At 45.4% G+C, this 25,922-nt stretch overlaps 1 protein-coding gene across 1 annotated transcript; it reads right to left on the bottom strand.

Moving 5' to 3' along the window:
• Positions 1-8,379: 8,379 nt before the first annotated feature.
• On the bottom strand, positions 8,380-25,782 carry LOC144952962 (uncharacterized). Its single transcript, XM_078883448.1, is given in 5 exon segments — positions 8,380-10,905; positions 16,783-17,955; positions 17,957-18,655; positions 24,872-24,957; positions 25,681-25,782. Coding segments are annotated over 3 exon segments (3,501 nt in total). The 5' UTR covers positions 18,646-18,655; positions 24,872-24,957; positions 25,681-25,782; the 3' UTR covers positions 8,380-9,266.
• Between the last annotated feature and the right edge of the window lie 140 nt (positions 25,783-25,922).

Raw genomic sequence — 25,922 nt, 5'->3', positions numbered from 1 at the left:
CTTGGCTGCTGACCTCGTCTCAAATAAGCATTTTACTGGAACGGAAATCGGTAGACGTGACGTCACGCTCAAAATCCCGGTGGGGGGGTAAATACCTCCGTGACATGACGTCACTAGTGGGGGCCACCTCCCCCTCGCGCATCACGCCAAATTAATGAGTGGTGACGTCAGAGAGCGAGATCAGGATTAGAGTTTAAATTTATTTAGATTCCATTTCTATGGCTCCCTCTCTTGAACAGAGACCCTTGGGTGCGTGAGCTCAACAACAACGTGAACATTACTGTGTGCTCATCTTCTTAGGTTCTTTCGGTAAAGCCACGCAGAAAGTAAAATAAAATAAAAACAAAAATCACGACGTTTCGGAGGCAACACAAGTCTCCGTCATCAGGTGGGACCGTCACAGCCAGATTAGCTGTATCAAGTGATACGTCGTGAGAATTATTTTATTGATTCATTTTTATTATTTTATTACTTCCCTTCTACGTGACTTTACCGAAATAACCTATACGATTTTCACACGTTGATAAGCCCACTGTGTTGTGGGCAGGTCGCGTCTGAAAAAGAGCGGTGTAGCTCAAGTGGGCTATGCCTGGTAAAATAAAATAAAAAGTAGAAATATTTAAAGTAAAACAAAGTTTCAAAGTAGTGAGCCAGGTGAAGACAAATTAAACTTAAGCAGAGAAATAAAGCAAATGCAATCAGGCGAGGGCAGGAGGCAAGGCCCCGCATGGCTAGGCCCCGCGTTGTAATGTTCCAACCTGGACATCGATTCCATACTCGTTGCTACTCAATTGATATCCCTACGAGGGAGAAGGAGCGAGGCTCTACCTGGGTTTACAACAACAATCACCACAACAACAACAACCGCGATGTAAACTTCTCACCTCGGATCGCAATGCGCGCAGCAGAAGCAACCTGGTAGCTCATGACGTCATGCTGCAGCATGAGGTGACATGACGTCACTTGCGGGGTTCACACAATCCCCTCCTCCAACGAGCAGCAGGGTAACTGAATATATTATGTTAATGAGAGGGGCCCATGTCAGGTGATGGTGCTTGGCTGCTGACCTCGTCCCAAATAAGCATTTTAGCTGTATCAAGTGATACAGCTAATCTGGCTGTGACGGTCCCACCTGATGACGGAGACTTGTGTTGCCTCCGAAACGTCGTGATTTTTGTTTTTATTTTATTTTACTTTATGCGTGGCTTTACCGAAAGAACCTAAGAAGATGATTCCTTGCAGTCACGAAAGCTTCAAATCTAGAATTACTGTGTGCGTGAACATTGTGTGTGTACACTGTTTGTTGGCGCAGTCGGGGGCACAGGTGGTGCATTGGCCAGTCATCTGTCAGTCGACCCATGACACCTGGATCTGCCCCATGCACATAGCCTGGCAAAAGCGCCGTGGTGACGTCACCGCCACTTAGTGGCGAATGGCGGTTGTTGTTACTGTGTGTATACACTGTGCGTGTACAGACTGTATACTGTGGGTAAACTGTGTGTACGCTGTGTACATGGTGTGTGTAGACCTTGTGGAAACACTGCGTGTGTACAGTGTGTGGGTGGTCCGAATCAGTCGGGCGGCATTATCTTTTCATCGGCTGCGCTATGCTGTGTGGAAGCTACCTGGTCTGTCGCTCCGCAAGAAGCTTCGGTTCTTCTCGGCCAGTTTTGCCCTCCCTTCTGTAGGCATGTGAAACGTGGACCCCTCTAAATGGAACATCTGCGCCAGTTAGAAACATTCAGGCTGTCATGCCTACACTCAGATTGAGGGAAGCCAAGTAGTAGCACATTCTCTATTTATTGCAGAGGTTCAAGGTTCAAATCCGACCGGCACGTCTGGCGACCGTCTGCTTAACAGTGGATGTAAAACATACTATCGTGTCATTCAAAACGCATAGGTCATTGCATGTTGGTGTCATGGTCAATATTTGGGCAATTCCAAACATTATCCAGAAATTACATAACGGAGATTACACATCAATCACCATCCCCTACTGACAGACTCATGCCCACATGCAGGCGACAGCAGGGTCACCTTATGACACAGAGGCAGCTGCCACTTTAAGCTGCTCTTCGAGTGTTTGTGATGAGATATGAAACTGAGTTGCTGAGGCAATTAAGCAAGCACCATATCAATGCAAATATAACAGTGGAATACTTGGAAGCTTATTGGCTCTTGCTCCTGATTATTCATCTACCCAACCCACAGGTAAACAAATACTCGCCGCTCTTACTCTGCAGGTTGAACCCAGGAATTCAGTGTTCAAATTCACGTTCTTTTCATTAAAGGCCTGTGACAAAGGTGCATCTATTGGAGCTTCATTGTCTCAAGCCTACCCATCTACCGGGTCTCCAATTGACTTTGTATTGTCTAAGAAGTCCACCCACACCTCCACTTCCACAAACTGCTGGGAGTTGCCTAGCTCTGCCTTGCAGTCAGAATTCTCCTCCTGCTTCACGTTGCCTCCATCGATGTGAAGGTACGATTTTGGAGTTGAATCTTCATCTTCACAGTTTACCGTCACTTTTTCTCTCTTCACCATCACTTTCCCACATTTCACCTTCACTTCTTCGCTCTTCATCATTTCTTCACATTTCACCTTCGCCTCTTCACATTTCACCTTGATACCTTTAAAAGTGTCCAGGCTGGGATTCACTTCTGGTTTCATGAGGGATGGGCTCATTGCAGCACTTTGACTTTCACCAGCCGATTTCAGACTCAATTTCTTGGGGATCTTATGATGATTGTGTGTCCTCTCGTGTCTTTTAAGAATTGATGACTGTGCAAACGCCTTCCCACACAGAGTGCAACTGAAGGGTTTCTCTCCCGTGTGTGTTCTCTGGTGTGCTTGAAGATGTGGTGATTGTGCAAATGCCTTGTCACACACAGTGCACTTGAAGGGGTTTTCTCCTGTGTGAGTTCTCCGGTGTTTTTTAAGAGCAGATGAACGTGAAAATGCCTTCCCACACACACTGCACTTGAAGGGTTTCTCTCCTGTGTGAGTTCTCAGGTGCTGTATGCACACTGGTTGCATTGTTGCCTTTTTCTACCGAGCTGCGCTGAGTGCCTTTGCTCCATCAAACCAATTCTGCAGAGGAAGTGTCAGAGGAAGCGTCAGCTGCAGACAGAAAAAAATTATATCCAGACCATCTACGTCAGTATCGAGGCACAAAATAATGCATATATACACAGTCACACATGACTTGCACGTCTATACTCATTCATATATTCATGATAGAGTGAAAAAGATTCCCAAATTCATCACATGGGCACACAATGAAAGGGCAAATGGTCAGCCTGGAAGCCCTAGTATCTTGAAAATGAATGTTAACCTAAAACTCCAAGCACACAATTTCGGTTGTCTGGCTACAAAAGGAATATTTATGAAAGCAAAATGCAGCTAACGTCATAAAGGGTGTTGAAAATAATACTATTTGTATTATGCAGAAATGCATAAATTAATGTTCAATCACAACTTAAAGGTGTGAAGCCAGGCTCAGATTTCCTTGAATGCTGGGATGAACAGATCTAATTTCAGCTGAATATGTGCTGTGTTAATTTCCTGTTTCCATTCTCGTAAAAAGTTCCAAAGGAAAACTAAAATAAACTATTGTTTTGATTTAACCTCTGTGTTCAATCGAGTTAATATACTTTACAGCAAATACAAACTTGACACTGTAACACACACTGGCATGGTAAAAAGGTGGTGTGTTCAAAACCATGCCTGGCCACCTTCATATGCTCCGTAATAATGCTTCCCCACAATAAGTGAAGTTTTCACCAATCAATCACGTTTGCTGTCGGCGATAATCAAACTTTAATTGTGATAACACGATGCAACACAAATTTTGTTCCTGGGTACTAAGTGTTATTTTTTTTATTGCTTATGCCAAAATGTCTAGAAAATGGCTTATTCCCCACAAACATTGCTTTTGTGACCAGAATTATACAAGAACTAAAAAAACGAATTCACCTGTTTTCTCATTGAAAAGAGATACATTTCTAAATATCACTGTCCTGGTCACAAAAGCAAAGTTTGTGGGGAATAATATCCATTTTTTGTACTTTAGAGGCAAAAGCAATTAGGAAATAACACATACTACCCAGGAACAAATGTTTTTTTGGTTACACAGTGGAATAACTGCACCACCGCTCCCCACAGATAAACTCTTACATAAACATATTTCACATGAATGCCATGTAAGTGTGGATCGCTTGTCAGCAGGTCATGGGAATTATCCAGGTGTCAAGGGATGACTGAGATGATTAACAGATGCACCAGCTGTGCTTCCTGCTGTCTTGCTGCATTTCAGGCACCCAGCGTTCCACCCATTCATGTGAGCGTTGCTACTCCGACCGCATTGTTGTTGCGGAGCAAACACCTCCAACTGCCCTGCAGCATACGTCACGGGCCTCTTCCAGAGGCCGATCTTGACAGCAGGTCTGATCAATTCCACATCCTCCAATCTCTTCTCTAGCCAATGCCATGCCCGTTAAGCCCGTAACATCTGGACTAACAAAAGATTCTTGAGCATGCTGTCTGTTTATGCGGAATGACCCAACCAATGCAGCCTCGCCTGCCAAAGTCTCAGATTATATTCTGTACTGATATTTTAGGGCTCTGTAAGGTTTTAATACAATCTTGTTTGGTTCAATAGAGGGGATCATAGGCAGGCCAGCCTTAATTAAAAGCCAGAACAGACAGGAGTAATATATGTGGCCAAGAAGACTCGCAGCTTTATTCGTTCATTCATTTTAAAATCATCTTGTCTTGGTGAGGTTGGAGGTGGCGGCACATTCAGTAGGGCAGTCCAGACCTCCCTTTCCCTGGCGACAGACGAGCTCTTCCTGGGGAATTCCCAGGCGTTCCCAAAGCCAGCCAAGCGACGTATTCCCACCAGAATGTCCTGGGCCAGGCCCCTGGGACGTTCCCCAGTGGGACGTGCCTGGTAGAGTTCCAGGGACAGTCTATTGGGGGGACTCCTTACAGATATTATATATTGATATCACTCATAGAACGATGCCTGGTGGCTAGCAGACCCACGTAACCCATTTGGGCTCAACCTGGAATGGCTGCGTGTCACCGTCCTGTGCGCCCACCATCCACAGGACGAAGGGTGAGAGGCAGGTGCGATGCCAATATGACAGGGAGAGGGAATGATCTCAGACAGACTAGACCTTGGCGATGGACACTCACAGCTATGTATGGAGCAAAAGTCCAGGCAGCTTTCACAGTGTTACAGTCTAATGAAAGAATGCTGCTAGACAAATTTAAAGTGAGACTTTGGCTGCCAAACCAGAGCTGGTCGTGAACACATTAACCAGGTATGGGAGCTCCTCCATTACTTGTAGAACTGCCTGATTACTCATGGAGAGTTGAGCAGGTACAGTGTTGTATGACATGAAATTCCCAGGCAGGTGATTTATTTTGGTAGAACATACGCAAGGCCACCTTTCATGATGGAATTATCCAGGCACAGAACGAGATTATCTAACCCGATCTCATTAAGTAGCCATTTCCAGATCATCAGCAGATATAACATGGTTGACCAGGGAACGATCCCTTAACTATAACCAGGCATCGATGCGCGTATCATTTTAACTGTAAGGAATGCAATTATTTATATGGCTATTGTGAGCTTCTCAAACTACATAATTAATGAAGATGCTATGTAATGTAATGCATGGGGGCAGAGTGAATTTATGTCACAAGCCAAATTGAACAGCAAATGGCTCCAACTCCTGGTCACGCAGCTTTAGACGGGCTTGCCCAAAATCATAAAAATCGTCAATGAATGTGAGCAGAGGCAGAGACATAAAAAACAGAGAACAACCCAAAGCCCCAAGCCTCGATATGGTACGATAGACCTTAATTACATAAAAAAGCAGACACATTACTCTTAATGTTTGATTACTGAGACCTGAGCTAAGCCGGGTAACTTAGTTATTGCTGGATAAATACTATACTTCCGACAAAGTTTGTGAGTGGGAAGCGGTAGTGCAACGGTTAGCGTGCTGCGCTATGAACCCAGGGAGCCGATTTCTATTCCCACAGAGCCAAGCCACAACATTTGGCTGTCGTCTGATGAAGCTGGTTGGAATTAGTGTCAAAACGTTGTACTCAGATAGTAAATGTTGTGGCTTGGCTCTCCAACACACCGATATGCTGTACTAGTACACTACACTATACACCACTATACACTACACTATACACTACACATTACTACATACTACACTACACACTAGTGCTGTACTAGTGATGCATTGGCAAACCACTTACTAAATGGCTGTCGGGTGGTGGCGGGGTTAACGACATCGATTCACGCGATCAATCCCAAACAAACCTGTATTATGTCTGTATATTTGGAGTTTGCGTGTCCCTCTCTCTCCGTGGTCGCTTAGATTCTCCTCCGAATCCTGCGGTTTTCCCTGCACATTTAGAGTCAACATCACCACGCGTTTAGAGTATTTGACCGATAAACATTTCCACACGTTGATAAGCCCCCATGTGTTGTGGGCAGGTCGCTTCTGAAAAAGAGCGGTGTAGCTCAAGTGGGCTATGCCTGGTAAAATAAAAAAAAACGTAAAAATATTTAAAAGATAAAAAGTTTCAAAGTAGTGAGCCAGGTGAAGACAAATTAAACTTAAGCAGAGAATTAAAGCAAATGCAATCAGGCGAGGGCAGGAGGCAAGGCCCCGCATGGCTAGGCCCCGCGTTGAAATGTTCCAACCTGGACATCGATTCCATACTCGCTGCTACTCAATTGATATCCCTACGAGGGAGAAGGAGAGAGGCTCTACCTGGGTTCACAACAACAACCACAACAACAATCACCACAACAACAACGACCACCACGATGTAAACTTCTCACCTCGGATCTCAGTGAGCGTGCGCGGAGCAGCAGCTACCTGGGAACTCGTGACGTCATGCGGCAGCAGGAGGTGACATGACGTCACTAGCGGGGTTTACACAATCTCTCCCCCAAGGAGCAGCATGGTAACTGAATATATTGTTAATGAGAAGGGCCCATGTCAGGTGATGGTGCTTGGCTGCTATCCGTCCCAAATAAGCATTGTACTGGAACGGAAAGTCGGCAGACGTGACGTCACGCTCAAAATCACGTAGGAGGGGGTAAATACCTCGGTGACATGACGTCACTAGTGGGGACACCTCCCCCTCGCGCATCACGCCAAGTTAATGAGTGGTGACGTCAGAGAGCGAGATCAGGATTACAGTTTAAGTTTATACTGGTAGGAACGAAGTGGACCAGACCACCAATAGATTAATGTGTCCGTCCGTCCGTCTGTCCGACAAGATGGCCGCCCGCCCCCCTGCGATCTGTGAACTAAACAAGATGGCCGTCGCTTCCAGCGCCTCACGGCGAAACTTTAAACTTCGCTTCAAATTTACTTTACTGAAACGCAGCACGTTTTTTTTAACACAGAGACAAGATACATTTATATTAACACAGACACGAGATACATTTAATCGCCTTATTTGCGAGGCCTACTGCAGAAAAGGCATCGCGAGGCCTACTGCAGGGAAGGCTTTGCGAGGCCTACTGCAGAGAATGCTTCGCGAGGCCTACTGCGGAAGGCTTCGCGAGGCCTAGTGCGGCAGGCTTCGCGAGGCCTAGTGCGGCAGGCTTCGCGAGGCCTACTGCAGAAAAGGCATCGCGAGGCCTACTGCAGAGAAGGCTTCGCGAGGCCTACTGCAGGGAAGGCTTCGCGAGGCCTACTGCAGAGAAGGCTTCGCGAGGCCTAGTGCAGAAGGCTTCGCTAGGTTTACTGCAGAGAAGGCTTCGCGAGGCCTACTGCAGAAAAGGCATCGCGAGGCCTACTGCAGGGAAGGCTTCGCGAGGCCTACTGCAGGGAAGGCTTCGCGAGGCCTACTGCAGGGAAGGCTTCGCGAGGCCTACTGCAGAGGCTTCGCGAGGCCTAGTGCAGAGAAGGCTTCGCGAGGCCTAGTGTAGAAGGCTTCGCGAGGCCTAGTGTGGCAGGCTTCGCGAGGCCTACTGCAGAGAAGGCATCGCGAGGCCTACTGCAGAGAAGGCTTCGCGAGGCCTACTGCAGAGAAGGCTTCGCGAGGCCTAGTGCAGGAGGCTTCGCGAGGCCTAGTGCAGCAGGCTTCGCGAGGCCTAGTGCGGCAGGCTTCGCGAGGCCTAGTGCAGGAGGCTTCGCGAGGCCTAGTGCAGCAGGCTTCGCGAGGCCTAGTGCGGCAGGCTTCGCGAGGCCTAGTGCGGGAGGCTTCGCGAGGCCTAGTGCGGGAGGCTTAGCGAGGCCTAGTGCGGGAGGCTTCGCGAGGCCTGGTGCAGAAGGTGGTGGTGGGGGGTGGTGGTGGGGGGTGGTGGTGGGGTTGGGTGGTGGTGGGGGGTGGTGGGGGGGTGGTGAGGGCTGGTGGGAGGGGTGGTGTTGAGGGTGGTGTTGGGGGGGGGGGCTGTCAACTGCGCGCGAAAATCGCTGCGTTTTTTCGTCACGGCGTCGTCAATTTGATGGCGTCGCTGAGATAAAAGCGCCTCCTTGCTGAAGTCGGTCGCCGAGAAGTCTGCAAACGACCACTTCGCCCCCAAGTAGTTGAAGACGGGGGACAGTCGACACAGCGGCGTCCACACGACTCCTCGGCCACCCACGATCACCACGATCACCACACGCCGCCCTCACCACTTAAGCAGGGCGCGTTGCTAAGGGGCGGGGTAGAGGGCGGGGACTTGGAGCCTCTGGCGTGCATCGCTCCTCCTGGTTACTAATTATTATTCCTACCAGCCCACCCCGCAGGGTCCTGTTTTAGATTCCATTTCTATGGCTCCCTCTCTTGAACAGAGACCCCTTGGGTGAGTGAGCTCAACAACAACGTGAACATTACTGTGTGCGTGAACATTGTGTGTACACTTTGTTGGCGCAGTCGGGGGCACAGGTGGTGCATTGGCCAGTCATCTGTCAGTCGACCCATGACACCTGGATCTGCCCCATGCACATAGCCTGGCAAAAGCGCCGTTGTGACGTCACCGCCACTTAGTGGCGAATGGCGGTTGTTGTTACTGTGTGTATACACTGTGCGTGTACAGACTGTATACTGTGGGTAAACTGTGTGTACGCTTATTGGCTCGTGTTCCTGATTATTCGTCTACCCAACCCACAGGTCAACAAATACTCGCCGCTCTTACTCTGCAGGTTGAACCCAGGAATTCAGTGTTCAAATTCATGTTCTTTTCATTAAAGGCCTGTGACAAAGGTGCATCTATTGGAGCTTCATTGTCTCAAGCCTACCCATCTACCGGGTCTCCATTTGACTTTGTATTATCTAAGAAGTCCACCCACACCTCCACTTCCACAAACTGCTGGGAGTTGCCAAGCTCTGCCTCGCAGTCAGAATTCTCCTCCTGCTTCACGTTGCCTCCATCGATGTGAAGGTACGATTTTGGAGTTGAATCTTCATCTTCACAGTTTACCGTCACTTTTTCGCTTTTCACCATCACTTTCTCACATTTCACCTTCACTTCTTCGCTCTTCATCATTTCTTCACATTTCACCTTCGCCTCTTCACATTTCACCTTGATACCTTTAAAAGTGTCCAAGCTGGGATTCACTTCTGGTTTCATGAGGGATGGGCTCATTGCAGCACTTTGACTTTCACAAGCCGATTTCAGACTCAATTTCTTGGGGATCTTCTGATGATTGTGTGTCCTCTCGTGTCTTTTAAGAATTGATGACTGTGCAAACGCCTTCCCACACAGAGTGCAACTGAAGGGTTTCTCTCCCGTGTGTGTTCTCTGGTGTCTATGAAGACCTGACCACTGTGCAAATGCCTTGTCACACACAGTGCACTTGAAGGGTTTCTCTCCCGTGTGTGTTCTCTGGTGTAATTTAAGATGTTGTGAATGTGCAAACGCCTTCCCACACACAGTGCACTTGAAGGTTTTCTCTCCCGTGTGTGTTCTCTGGTGTAATTTAAGATGTTGTGAATGTGCAAACGCCTTCCCACACACAGTGCACTTGAAGGGTTTCTCTCCTGTGTGAGTTCTCTGATGAAATCCAAGAGCAGATGAATGTGAAAACGCCTTCCCGCACAGACTGCACTTGAAGGGTTTTTCTCCTGTGTGTGTTCTCTGGTGTGATACAAGACCAGATGACTGTGAAAACGCCTTTCCGCACAGACTGCACTTGAAGGTTTTTTCTCCTGTGTGTGTTCTCCGGTGTTGTTTAAGAGTAGATGAATCTGAAAATGCCTTCCCACACACACTGCACTTGAAGGGTTTATCTCCCGTGTGTGTTCTCCGGTGGTTCCGTAGAACTGATGGATATGAAAATGCCTTCTCACACAGAGTGCAACTGAAGGGTTTCTTTCCCGTGTGTGTTCTCTGGTGTCTATGAAGACCTGATGACTGTGCAAATGCCTTGTCACACACAGTGCACTTGAAGGGTTTCTCTCCCGTGTGTGTTCTCTGGTGTAATTGAAGATGTTGTGAACGTGCAAACGCCTTCCCACACAGACTGCACTTGAAGGGTTTTTCTCCTGTGTGTGTTCTCCGGTGTTTTTTAAGAGCAGATGAATGTGAAAATGCCTTCCCACACACAGTGCACTTGAAGGGTTTCTCTCCTGTGTGTGTTCTCTGGTGTATTTTAAGATGTTGTGAACGTGCAAACGCCTTCCCACACAGACTGCACTTGAAGGGGTTTTCTCCTGTGTGTGTTCTCCGGTGTTTTTTAAGAGCAGATGAATGTGAAAATGCCTTCCCACACACACTGCACTTGAAGGGTTTCTCTCCTGTGTGAGTTCTCTGGTGCTGTGTTAAATGTCCAACACGATCCGTGCTGTATGCACGCTGGTCGCGTTGTTGCCTTTTTGTACCGAGCTGCGCTGAGTGCCTTTGCTCCATCAAACCAATTTTGCAGAGGAAGCGTCAGCTGCAGAGAGAAAAAAGAGAATATCCACACCATCTACGTCAGTATTGAGGCACAAAGGAATGCATATATACAGTCACACATGACTTGCATGTCTATACTCATTCACATATTCATGATAATATGAAAAAGATTCCCAAATTCATCACACGGGCACACAATTAGAGGGCAAATGGTCAACCTGGAAGCCCTAGTATCTTCAAAATGAATGTTAACCTAAAACTCCAAGCACACAATTTCGGTTGTCTGGCTACAAAAGGAATATTTATGAAAGAAAAATGCAGCTAACATAGCAAAGGGTGTTGAAAATAATACTATTTTTATTATGCAGAAATGCATAAATTAATGTTCAATCGCTAACTTAGAGGCATGAAGCCAGGCTCAGATTTCCTTGAATGCTGGGATGAACAGATCTAACTTCAGCTACATATGTGCAGTGTTAATTTCCTGTTTCCATTCTCCTAAAAATTTTCAGAAGAAAAAAAGTATATACAGTGATACCTCGGTTCACGAACGCTTCGGTTCACGAACAACTCGGTTCACGAACAGAAAATTTCATAAAAATATGCTCCGGTTCACGAACTCCGCTTCGGTTCACGAACAGGAGCCGCGGCCATTTTTATGCTAATTCCAGGCTGTCACATGGTCGTGACTTCCTGTAGGAAGATCGTGGAGAGAAGCAGAGACACAGAAAGAAGTACTGTGAGTACTGTGAAGACACTTTCAGTGACTTTTTGATTTTTGGTGTGCTTTTAGCACATACAGTACTGTACTACTGTACTGTACAATACTGTACTTACTGTATTGTACAGTTCACCCGTAAGAGTGCTTACTGTCTCCCACCCGCCTTCCACCTGCCTTCCTCCATGCCAGAAGTCATCTCAAGCAAGGTTAGTGTTCTCTCTTTATACATTACTATACTGTACAGTACTACAGTAATGTGTATTGTCATTTGTTTCGTATTTTTGTACTTCAAAAACCAAAAAAAAAGGTCAGAACGGATTAACCGGATTTACATTGAACCCTATGGGAAAATGTGCCTCGGCTCACGACCAATTCGGTTCACAACCAGAGTCAGTTCACGAATTAAGTTCGTGAACCGAGGTATCACTGTACGATTGTTTTGATTTAACCTCCGTGTTCAATCGAGTTAATATACTTTACTGCAAATACAAACTTGACACTGTAACACACACTGGCATGGAAAAAAGGTGGTGGTGTGTTCAGAACCATGCCTGGCCACCTTCATATGCTCAGTATTAATGCTTCCCCACAATAAGTTAAGTTTTCACGAATCAATCACGTTTGTTGTCGGAGATAATCAAACTTTAATTGTGATAACACTATGTAACACAATTTTTGTTCCTGGGTACTAAGTGTTATTTTTTTATTGCTTATGCCTAAGAGTCTAGAAATTGGCTATTATTCCCCACAAATTTTGCTTTTGTGACCAGAATTGTACGTGAACGAAAATAACAAATTCACCAGTTTTTTCATTGAAAAGAGGTACATTTCTAAATATCACTGTCCTGGTCACAAAAGCAAAGTTTGCGGGGAATAGCCATTTTTTGTACTTAAGAGGCAAAAGCAATTAGGAAATAACACATACTACCCAGGAACAAGACATTGTTTTTGTTACACAGTGGAAAAACTGCACCACCGCTCCCCACATAGATAAACTCTTACATACACATATATTTCACATGAATGCCATGTAAGTGTGGATCACATGTCAGCATGTCATGGGAATGATCCAGGTGTCAAGGGATGACTGAGATGATTAACAGACGCACCAGCTGTTTTTCCTGCTGTCTTGCTGCATTTGAGGCACCCAGCGTTCCACCCATTCATGTGATCGTTGCTACTCCAACCTCATTGTTGTTGCAGAGCAAATACCTCCAACTCCCCTGCAGCATACGTCACGGGCCTCTTCGAGAGGCCGATCTTGACAGCAGGTCTGATCAACTCCACATCCTCCAATCTCTTCTCTAGCCAATGCCATGCCCGTTTAGCCCGTAACATCTGGACTAACAGAATATGATTGTGCATGCTGTCTGTTTATGCGGAATTCATGACCCAACCAATGCAGCCTCCCCTGCCAAAGTCTCAGATTATATTCTGTACTGATATTTTAGGGCTCTGTAAGGTTATAATACAATCTTGTTTGGTTCAATAGAGGGGATCATAGCCTGGCCAGTCTTAATTATAAGCCAGACCAGACGGTCCTTTAAATAAGTTAATATTTTGCATCTACAGAGAAAGGAGTAATATCTGTGGCCAAGAGGACTGGCAGCTTTGTTCGTTTATTTCTAAATCTTCTTGTCTTGGTGAGGGTTGTAGCGGCAGCACATTCAGTAGGGCAGTCCAGACCTCCCTTTCCCTTGCGACAGCCTCTGGATCTTCCTGGGGAATTCCCAGGCGTTCCCAAGCCAGCCAAGCGACATTCTCACCAGCATGTCCTGGCCCGGGCCCCGGGGACTTCCCTCAGTGGGACGTGCCGGATAGAGTTCCAGGGGCAGTCTATTGGGGGGCCTCGTTACAGATATTGTATATTGATATCAGTCGTGGAATGAGGCCTGGTGGCTCGGTGACCCACGTAACCCATTTGGACCCAGCCTGGAATGGCTACGTGGCACCATCCTGTGCGCCCACCATCCACAGTACGAAGAGTGAGAGGCGGGTGCGTTGCCAGTATGGCAGGGAGAGGGATGGTCTCAGACAGACTAGACCTTGGTGATGGACACTCACAGCTTTGTATAGCGCAAAAGTCCAGGCAGCTTCCACACAGTGTTACACAGTCTAATGAAAGAATGCTGCTAGACAAATTTAAAGTGAGACTTTGGCTGCCAAACCAGAGCTGGTCGTGAACACATTAACCAGGCATGGGAGCTCCTCCACCACATGTAGAACTGCCTGATTACTCTTTGGTTCTTTCGGTTAAGTCACGTCTAAAGATAAAATAATAATAAAATAATAAAAATAAAACATAATAAAATTATTCTCACGACGTTTCGGCCACAACGCAAGCAGCCGTCCTCAGGTGAAAACCAGGTCCGTCGAGGCGACAGAGTCTGAATGAAACAGCACACGAGCTTGGAGCATATATATAATCTATATAAATAAAGCAAACTTTGTGCAAATGAACGTTTTTTTGGGAACCAAATTGTGCCAACACCACCAGATGGCAAAAATCCAACATTGTCCATCCTGAAGCTCTCCAAGGGCAACGTATTTAAAAGCTGTCCTCATGAAACAAACAAGCCCCGCTATTGTATAACACAACCACAAACCCGTGACAATATACACATTTACAGCTTTCTTTGGCAGAATTAAATTATTCTAATAAAGCCAGCATGGCAAGACATTACTTTTAATGTTTGATTACCGAGACCTGAGCTAAGCCGGGAAACTTAGTTATTACTGGATACTATACTTCCGATAAAGTTTGTGCGTGAGTGGGGAGCGGTAGTGCAACGGTTAGCGTGCTGCGCTATTAACCCAACGAGCCGATTTCTATTCCCACAGAGCCAAGTCACATGTGGCTGTCGTCTGATGAAGCTGGTTGGAAATAGTTTCAAAACGTTGTACTCAGATTGTAAATGTTGTGGCTTGGCTCTTCAACACACCGATGTGCTGTACTAGTACACTACACTATACAATACACACTACTATACACTACAGTATTATACACTACACACTAGTGCTGTACTAGTGACGCATTGGCCACGTTCTGTTTACGTGACAAACCCCTTATTAATTGGATGTATCGGGTGGTAGCGGGGTGAACGACACATTTATTTATTTACGCGATCAATCCCAAACAAACCTGTATTATGGCTGTATATTTGGAGTTTGCGTGTCCTTCTCTCTCCGTGGTCGCGTGGATTTTCCTCCGGATCCTGCGGTTTTCCCTGCACATTTAGAGTCAACATCACCACGCGTTTAGAGTATTTGACCGATAAACATTTCCACACGTTGATAAGCCCACTGCGTTGTGGGCAGGTCGCGTCTGAAAAAGAGCGGTGTAGCTCAAGTGGGCTATGCCTGGTAAAATAAAAAAACACGTAGAAATATTTAAAGTAAAACAAAGTTTCAAAGTAGTGAGCCAGGTGAAGACAAATTAAACTTAAGCAGAGAAATAAAGAAAATGCGATCAGGCGAGGGCAGGAGGCAAGTCCCCGCATGGCTAGGCCCCGCGTTGTAATGTTTCAATCTGGACATCGATTCCATACTCGCTGCTCCTCAATTGATATCCCTACGAGGGAGAAGGAGCGAGGCTCTAACTGAGTTCACAACAACCACTACAACAATCACCACAACAACAACGACCACCACGATGTAAACTTCTCACCTCGGATCTCAGTGAGCGAGCGTGCGCGAAGCAGAAGCGACCTGGTAACTCGTGACGTCATGTGGCAGCAGGTGACATGACGTCACTTGCGGGGTTCACACAATCCCCTCCGCCAACGAGCAGCAGGGTAACTGAATACAGTATATTATAGTAATAGGTTTTTACCCTTTAAACTGGTACAAAACTGACACCTTTATACAAGGCATCATGTTTGCAATAACCACAACACAAGTAGTCAAAAATGCAAACAAAAAAAGCAACTCTGATAATATGCACTGTCCTTGAAGTTGATTGGTCCACACCCGAGACGGCTTTCTCTGATACTGCACTGTGTTTGAGTAGTACGCCTTCTGGTGTCATCTGGTTCTATGGCTCCCTCTCTTGAACAGAGACCCATTGGGTGCGTGAGCTCAACAATAACGTGAACATTGTGTGTGGACACTGTTTGTTGGCGCAGTCGGGGGCACAGGTGGTGCATTGGTCAGTCATCTCGGTCAGTCGACCCATGACACCTGGATCTGCCCCGTGCACATAGCCTGGCACAAGCGCCGTGGTGACGTCACCGCCACTTAGTGGCGAATGGCGGTTGTTGTTACTTTGTGTGTATACACTGTGCGTGTACAGACTGTTTGTATACTGTGTGGGTAAACTGTGTGTACGCTGTGTACATGGTGTGTGTAGACATTGTGGGTACACTGCGTGTGTACAGTGTGTGGGTGGTCCGAATCAGTCGGGCGGCATTATCTTCTCATCGGCTGCGCTATGCTGTGTGGAAGCTACCTGGTCTGTCGCTCCGCAAGAAGCTTCGGTTCTTCGCGGCCAGTTTTGCCCTCCCTTCTGTAGGCATGTGAAACGTGGACCCCTCTAAATGGAACATCTGCGCCAGTTCGAAACATTGAGGCCATCATGCCAACACTCAGATTGAGGGAAGCCAAGTGGTCGCACATTCTCTATTCATTGCAGAGGTTCAAGGTTCAAATCCGACAGGCACGTCTGGCTACTCCAGTAACATTAAACAAAATATGCACCGTCTGCTTAACAGTGGATGTAAAACATACGATTGTGTAATTCAAAACGCATAGGTCATTGCATGTTGGTGTCATGGTCAATATTTGGGCAATTTCAAACATTATCCAGAAATTACATAATGAAGATTACACATCAATCATCACCCCCTACTGACAGACTCATGCCCACATGCAGGTGACAGCAGTGTCACCTTATGACACAGAGGCAGCTACCACTTGAAGGTGCTCTTCGAGTGTTTGTGATGAGATATGCAACCGAGTTGCTGAGGCAATTAAGCAAGCACCATATCAATGCAAATATAAATATAACAGTGGAATACTTGGAAGCTTATTGGCTCTTGCTCCTGATTCTTCATCTACCCAACCACAGGTCAACAAATACTCGCCGCTCTTACTCTGCAGGTTGAACCCAGGAATTCAGTGTTCAAATTCACGTTCTTTTCATTAAAGGCCTGTGACAAAGGTGCATCTATTGGAGCTTCATTGTCTCAAGCCTACCCATCTACCGGGTCTCCATTTGACTTTGTATTGTCTAAGAAGTCCACCCACACCTCCACTTCCACAAACTGCTGGGAGTTGCCTAGCTCTGCCTCGAAGTCAGAATTCTCCTCCTGCTTCACGTTGCCTCCATCGATGTTAAGGTACGATTTTGGAGTTGAATCGTCATCTTCACAATTTACCATCACTTTTTCGCTCTTCACCATCACTTTCTCACATTTCACCTTCACTTTTTCGCTCTTCACCATCATTTCTTCACATTTCACCTTCGCCTCTTCACATTTCACCTTGATACCTTTAAAAGTGTCCAAGCTGGGATTCACTTCTGATTTCATGAGGGATGGGCTCATTGCAGCACTTTGACTTTCACAAGCCGATTTCAGACTCAATTTCTTGGGGATCTTCTGATGATTGTGTGTCCTCTCGTGTCTTTTAAGAATTGATGACTGTGCAAACGCCTTCCCACACAGAGTGCAACTGAAGGGTTTCTCTCCCGTGTGTGTTCTCTGGTGTCTATGAAGACCTGATGACTGTGCAAATGCCTTGTCACACACAGTGCACTTGAAGGGTTTCTCTCCCGTGTGTGTTCTCTGGTGTAATTTAAGATGTTGTGAATGTGCAAACGCCTTCCCACACACAGTGCACTTGAAGGGTTTCTCTCCCGTGTGTGTTCTCTGGTGTAATTTAAGATGTTGTGAATGTGCAAACGCCTTCCCACACACAGTGCACTTGAAGGGTTTCTCTCCCGTGTGAGTTCTCTGATGTAATCCAAGAACAGATGAATGTGAAAACGCCTTCCCGCACAGACTGCACTTGAAGAGTTTTTCTCCTGTGTGTGTTCTCAGGTGTTGTTTAAGAGTAGATGAATCTGAAAATGCCTTCCCACACAGAATGCAACTGAAGGGTTTCTCTCCCGTGTGTGTTCTCTGGTGTCTATGAAGACATGATGACTGTGCAAATGCCTTGTCACACACAGTGCACTTGAAGGGTTTCTCTCCCGTGTGTGTTCTCTGGTGTTCTTGAAGATGTGGTGATTGTGCAAACACCTTCCCACACAGACTGCACCTGAAGAGTTTCTCTCCTGTGTGTGTTCTCTGGTGTCTATGAAGACATGATGACCGTGCAAATGCCTTGTCACACACAGTGCACTTGAAGGCTTTCTCTCCCGTGTGTCCTCTGGTGTAATTTAAGATGTTGTAAATTTGCAAACGCCTTCCCACACAGAGTACAACTGAAGGGTTTCTCTCCCGTGTGTGTTCTCTGGTGTGACACAAGACCAGATGACTTTGAAAACGCCTTCCCGCACGGACTGCACTTGAAGGGTTTTTCTCCTGTGCGTGTTCTCCGGTGTATTTTAAGAATAGATGAATCTGAAAATGCCTTCCCACACACACTGCACTTGAAGGGTTTATCTCCCGTGTGTGTTCTCTGGTGGTTCCTTAGAACTGATGGATATGAAAATGCCTTCTCACACAGAGTGCAACTGAAGGGTTTCTCTCCCGTGTGAGTTCTCTGATGTAATACAAGAGCAGATGACTGTGAAAACGCCTTCCCGCACATACTGCACTTGAAGGGTTTTTCTCCTGTGTGTGTTCTCTGGTGTGATACAAGACCACATGACTGTGAAAACGCCTTCCCGCACAGACTGCACTTGAAGGGTTTTTCTCCTGTTTGTGTTCTCCGGTGTTGTTTAAGAGTAGATGAATCTGAAAATGCCTTCCCACACACACTGCACTTGAAGGGTTTCTCTCCTGTGCGAGTTCTCTGGTGCTGTGTCAAATGTCCAGTTTGATCCGTGCTGTATGCACGCTGGTCGCGTTGCCGCCTTTTTGTACCGAGCTGCGCTGAGTGCCTTTGCTCCATCAGACCAATTCTGCAGAGGAAGTGTCAGAGGAAGCGTCAGCTGCAGACAGAAAAAAATTATATCCAGACCATCTACGTCAGTATCGAGGTACAAAGGAATGCATATATACACAGTCACACATGACTTGCACGTCTATACTCACTCATATATTCATGATAGAGTGAAAAAGATTCCCAAATTCATCACACAGGCACACAATGAGAGGGCAAATGGTCAGCCTCGAAGCCCTAGTATCTTCAAAATGAATGTTAACCTAAAACTCCAAGCACACAATTTCGGTTGTCTGGCTACAAAATATTTATGAAAGCAAAATTCAGCTAACATAGCAAAGGGTGTTGAAAATAATACTATTTGTATTATGCAGAAATGCATAAATTAATGTTCAATCACAACAGGTGTGAAGAAAAAACCTGAGAATAGGTGTGAAGCCAGGCTCAGATTTCCTTGAATGTTGGGATGAACAGATATAACTTCAGCTGCATATGTGCAGTGTTAATTTCCTGTTTCCATTCTCGTAAAAAGTTCCAGAGGAAAACAAAAATAAACTATTGTTTTGATTTAACCTGTGTTCAATCGAGTTAATATACTTTACAGCAAATACAAACTTGACACTGTAACACACACTTGCATGGTAAAAAGGTGGTGATGTGTTCAGAACCATGCCCTGGCCACCTTCATATGCTCAGTATTAATGCTTCCCCACAATAAGTTAAGTTTTCACCAATCAATCACGTTTGTGGCGGCGATAATCAAACTTTAATTGTGATAACACGATGCAACACAATTTTTGTTCCTGGGTACTAAGTGTTATTTTTTTATTGCTTATGCCAAAATGTCTAGAAAATGGCTTATTCCCCACAAACATTGCTTTTGTGACCAGAATTGTACGTGAACGAAAATAACAAATTCACCTGTTTTTTCATTGAAAAGAGGTACATTTCTAAATATCACTGTCCTGGTCACAAAAGCAAAGTTTGTGGGGAATAGCCATTTTTTGTACTTAAGAGGCAAAAGCAATTAGGAAATAACACAAACTACCCAGGAACAAGACATTTTTTTTTGTTACACAGTGGAAAAACTGCGCCACCACTCCCCACATAGATAAACTCTTACATACACATATATTTCACATGAATGCCATGTAAGTGTGGATCACTTGTCAGCAGGAAATGGGAATGATCCAGGTGTCAAGGAATGACTGAGATGATTAACAGATGCACCAGCTGTGCTTCCTGCTGTCTTGCTGCATTTGAGGCACCCAGCGTTCCACCCATTCATGTGATCGTTGCTACTCAAACCTCATTGTTTTTGCAGAGCAAATACCTCCAACTGCCCTGCAGCATAGGTCACGGGCCTCTTCGAGAAGCCGATCTTGACAGCAGGTCTGATCAACTCCACATCCTCCAATCTCTTCGCTAGCCAATGCCATGCCCGTTTAGCCCGTAACATCTGGACTAACAGAAGATGATTGTGCATGCTGTCTGTTTATGCGGAATTCATGACCCAACCAATGCAGCCTCGCCTGCCAAAGTCTCAGATAATATTCTGTACTGATATTTTAGGGCTCTGTAAGGTTATAATACAATCTTGTTTGGTTCAATAGAGGGGATCATAGGGAGGCCAGCCTTAATAAAAAGCCAGAACATACAGTCCTTAAAATAAGTTCATATTTTGCATCCACAGAGAAAGGAGTAATGTCTGTGGCCAAGAAGACTCACAGCTTTTGTTCATTCATTTATTTCTAAATCCTCTTGTCTTGGTGAGGTTGGTGGTGGCGGCACATTCAGTAGGGCAGTCTAGACCTCCCTTTCATTGGCGACAGAATCTAGCTCTTCCTGGGGAATTCCCAGGCGTTCCCAAAGCCAGCCAAGCGACGTATTCCCACCAGAATGTCCTGGGCCTGGCCCCTGGGACGTCCCCCAGTGGGACGTGCCTGGTAGAGTTCCTAGGACAGTCTATTGGGGGGACTCCTTACAGATATTATATATTGATATCACTCATGGAACGATGCCTGGTGGCTAGCAGACCCACATAACCCATTTGGGCTCAACCTGGAATGGCTGTGTGGCACCGTCCTGTGCGCCCACCATCCACAGGACGAAGGGTGAGAGGCGGGTGCGATGCCAGTATGGTAGGGAGAGGGATGGTCTCAGACAGACTAGACCTTGGCGATGGACACTCACAGCTTTGTATGGAGCAAAAGCCCAGGAAGCTTTTACACAGTGTTACACAGTCGAATGAAAGAATGCTGCTAGACAAATTTCAAGTGAGACTTTGGCTGCCAAATCAGAGCTGGTCGTGAACACATTACCCAGGCATGGTGGCTCCTCCGCCACTTGTAGAACTGCCTGATTACTCATGGAGAGTTGTACAGGTATAGTGTTGTATGACATGAAATTCCCACGCAGGTGATTTATTTTGGTGGAACATATGCAAGGCCACCTTTCATGATGGAATTATCCAGGCACAGAACAAGATTATCTAACCCGATCTCATTGAGTAGCCATTTCCATTTCATCAGCAGATATAACATGGTTGACCAGGGAATGATCCCTTAACTATAACCAGGCATCGATGCGCGTATCATTTTCACTGTAACGAATGCAATTTATTTATATGGCTATTGTGAGCTTCTCAAACCACATAATTAATGAAGATGCTATGTAATGTAATGCATGGGGCCAGAGTGAATTTCTGTCACAATCCAAGCTGAACAGCAAATGGTTCAAACTCCAGGTCACGCAGCTTTAGACGGGCTTGCCTAAAATCATAAAAATCGTCGATGAATGTGAGCAGAGGCAGAGACATTAAAAACAAAGAACAACCCAAAGCCCCAAGCCTCGATATGGTACTATAGACCTTAATTACATAAAAAGCAGAGACATTACTCTTAATGTTTGATTACTGAGACCTGAGCTAAGCCGGGTAACTTAGTTATTGCTGGATAAATACTATACTTCCGATGAAGTTTGTGCGTGAGTGGGGAGCGGTAGTGCAACGGTTAGCGAGCTGCGCTATGAACCCAGCGAGCCGATTTCTATTCCCACAGAGCCAAGCCACAACATTTGGCTGTCGTCTGATGAAGCTGGTTGGAATTAGTGTCATATTGATATCAGTCGTGGAATGAGGCCTGGTGGCTCGGTGACCCACGTAACCCATTTGGACCCAGCCTGGAATGGCTACGTGGCACCGTCCTGTGCGCCCACCATCCACAGTATGAAGAGTGAGAGGCGGGTGCGTTGCCAGTATGGCAGGGAGAGGGATGGTCTCAGACAGACTAGACCTTGGTGATGGACACTCACAGCTTTTTATGGCGCAAAAGTCCAGGCAGCTTCCACACAGTGTTACACAGTCTAATGAAAGAATGCTGCTAGACAAATTTAAAGTGAGACTTTGGCTGCCAAACCAGAGCTGGTCGTGAACACATTAACCAGGCATGGGAGCTCCTCCACCACATGTAGAACTGCCTGATTACTCTTTGGTTCTTTCGGTTAAGTCACGTCTAAAGATAAAATAATAAATAAAAAAATAGCATATTACGACGTTTCGATTGCAACACAAGCAATCATCATCAGGCATAAAGAAATGGCAACAAAAATCTAACTAGAAAACTATAGACAGACATACAAGCAGACAGACATCACAAGGACACACAGAGAGAGAACACATATCGGCACAAAGAGAGAGGTTGCTTCTGTGACGGGGCCTTAAATATAGAGAGGGGGGCGGAGAGAGGGCAGAGAAAAAATTAGCATGTCAATGAGTGGACGACAACGTGATGCTGCAAGTAAGATGACGACGCGGCACGACACGCAAGCTTGAAAATCAGGAGAAAGAAACACTAAAATTAAATAACCTAGTAAAATATCGAAATGTAATGTAATGCAACACAGAGAGTCGGTCAACACACAATTAACGCATAGCCCGGTTGATTACGTATTTCAAAGATTGCTAAGTTAGAATTTAAGTGTGAAAATTCCAAAGAGAGGACACAGGCAGAGAGAACAAATAGCCAGAGAGAGAAAAAAGAAAAGCTTAAAACTTCCCCGTAGAACAGACAGCGGTAAGCAAGATGACGACGTGGAACGGTACGCAAGCTCCAAAATTAAGATTGAACCACTTCTACGGGGAAGTTTTAAGCTTATCTTTTTTCTCTCTCTCTGGCTATGTGTTCTCTCTGCCTGTGTCCTCTCTTTGGAATTTTCACACTTAAATTCGAACTTAGCAATCTTTGAAATACGTAATCAACCGGGCTATGCGTTGTGTGTTGACCGACTCTGTGTTGCATTACATTACATTTAGATATTTTACTAAGTTATTTAATTTTAGTGTGTCTTTCTCCTGATTTTCAAGCTTGCGTGCCGTGCCGCGTCGTCATCTTACTTGCAGCATCACGTTGTCGTCCACTCATTGATATGCTAATTTTTCTCTGCCCCCTCCCTCTCTCCGACCCCGCCCCCCTCTCTATATTTAAGGCCCCGTCACAGAAACGACCTCTCTCTTTGTGCCGATATGTGTTCTCTCTCTGTGTGTCCTTGTGATGTCTGTCTGCTTGTATGTCTGTCTATAGTTTTCTAGTTAGATTTTTGTTGCTCTTTCTTTTATGCCTGATGATGATTGCTTGTGTTGCAATCGAAACGTCGTAATATGCTATTATTTAATTTATTATTTTATCTTTAGACGTGACTCAACCGAAAGAACCAAAGAATAATTCCTGCAGTCACGAAAGCTCCAAAATTAAGATTGCCTGATTACTCATGGAGAGTTGAGCAGGTACAGTGTTGTATGACATGAAATTCCCAGGCAGGTGATTTATTTTGGTGGAACATACGCAAGGCCACCTTTCATGATGGAATTATCCAGGCACAGAACAAGATTATCTAACCCCATCTCATTAAGTAGCCATTTCTAGATCATCAGCAGATATAACATGGTTGACCAAGGAACGATCCCTTAACTATAACCAGGCATCGATGCGCGTATCATTTTAACCGTAACCAATGCTATTTATTTCTATGGCCATTGAGAGCTTCTCAAACGACATAATTATTTAAGATGCTCTGTAATGTAATGCATGGGGCCAGAGTGAATTTTTGTCACAAGCCAAGTTGAACAGGAAATGATTCCGACTCCTGGTCACGCAGCTTTAGACGGGCTTTCCCAAAATCATAAAAATCATCAAAGAATGTGAGTAGAGGCAGAGACGTAAAAAACAAAGAACCCAAAGCCCCAAGCCTCTATATGGTACTATATGCCTTAATTACATCAATAAAGCAGAGATATAGTTTCTGCTGAAAATCGGCACTCCTCAGCCCCTTGAATATAGAGGTTACGATCTGGGAAAGTGCCTCGCAAAGCCAAAAGTGCGATATTCAATACTTAAGCCTTACCTAAATAATGGCATGAGGTAAAAGGAAAATAAAAAAAACTAAACAATTAAAATGAACATTGAGAAACCATACACAAGACAAAATATGGGAAAAATCTATATAAATAAAGCAAACTTTGTGCATATGAACGTTTTTTTGGGAACCAAATTGTGCCAACAACACCAGATGGCAAAAATCCAACATTGTCCATCCTGAAGCTCTCCAAGGGCAACGTATTTAAAAGCTGTCCTCATGAAACAAACAAGCCCCGCTATTGTATAACACAACCACAAAACCGTGACAATATACACATTTACAGCTTTCTTTGGCAAAATTAAATTATTCTAATAAATCCAGCATGGCAAGACATTACTTTTAATGTTTGATTACCGAGACCTGAGCTAAGCCGGGAAACTTAGTTATTACTGGATACTATACTTCCGATAAAGTTTGTGCCTGAGTGGGGAGCGGTAGTGCAACGGTTAGCGTGCTGCGCTATTAACCCAACGAGCCGATTTCTATTCCCACAGAGCCAAGCCACAACATGTGGCTGTCGTCTGATGAAGCTGGTTGGAAATAGTTTCAAAACGTTGTACTCAGATTGTAAATGTTGTGGCTTGGCTCTTCAACACACCGATGTGCTGTACTAGTACACTACACTATACACTACTATACACTACACACTACTAAACACTACACTATATACTACAGTAGTATACACTACACACTAGTGCTGTACTAGTGACGCATTGGCCACGTTCTGTTTACGTGACAACCCCCTTACTAATTGGCTGTGTCGGGTGGTGGCGGGGTGAACGCCGCATTTATTTATTTACGCGATCTAACACAAACAAACCTGTATTATGGCTGTATATTTGGAGTTTGCGTGTCCCTCTCTCTCCGTGGTCGCGTGGATTCTCCTCTGGATCCTGCGGTTTTCCCCTGCACATTTAGAGTCAACATCACCACGCGTTTAGAGTATTTGACCAATAAACATTTCCACACGTTAAATTTCGATTTAAAGCTTTCGTGACTGCAGGGATTCATCTTCTTGGTTCTTTCGGTAAAGTCACGTAGAAGGGAAGTAATAAAATAATCAAAATAAAACATAATAAAATAATTCTCACGACGTTTCGACCACAACCAGGTCTGTCGACACCTGTTTTTCACCTGAGGACGGCTGCTTGCGTTGTGGCCGAAACGTCGTGAGAATTATTTTATTATGTTTTATTTTGATTATTTTATTACTTCCCTTCTACGTGACTTTACCGAAAGAACCAAGGCGATTTCCACACGTTGATAAGCCCACTGTGTTGTGGGCAGGTCGCTTCTGAAAACGAGCGGTGTAGCTCAAGTGGCCTATGCCTGGTAAAATAAAAACAAACGTAGAAATATTGAAAGTAAAAACAAAGTTTCAAAGTAGTGAGCCAGGTGAAGACAAATTCAACTTAAGCAGAGAATTAAAGCAAATGCAATCAGGCGAGGGCGGGAGACAAGGCCCCGGCATGGCTAGGCCCCGCTTTGTAATGTTCCAACCTGGACATCGATTCCATACTCGCTGCTCCTCAATTGACACCCCTACGAGGGAGAAGGAGCGAGGCTCTACCTGGGTTCACAACAACAACCACCACCACCACAACAACCACCACAATGTAAACTTCTCACCTCGGATCTCAGTGAGCGAGCGTGCGCGAAGCAGAAGCGACCTGGTAACTCGTGACGTCATGCGGCAGCAGGTGACATGACGTCACTTGCGGGGTTCACACAATCCCCTCCGCCAACGAGCAGCAGGGTAACTGAATACAGTATATTCTCAGGTTTTTTCGGTAAAGTCACGTAGGTAAAACATTAAAAGTAATGAAAGTAAAATAAAACAAAACAAAAAAATAAAAATAAAATTCACGACG

The sequence above is a fragment of the Lampetra fluviatilis genome, chromosome 71, assembly GCF_964198595.1.
Source record: "Lampetra fluviatilis chromosome 71, kcLamFluv1.1, whole genome shotgun sequence".
Taxonomy (NCBI): domain Eukaryota; kingdom Metazoa; phylum Chordata; class Hyperoartia; order Petromyzontiformes; family Petromyzontidae; genus Lampetra; species Lampetra fluviatilis.
Note: the sequence above shows the minus strand (reverse complement) of the source record. Positions and strands in the feature narration are given on the sequence as shown.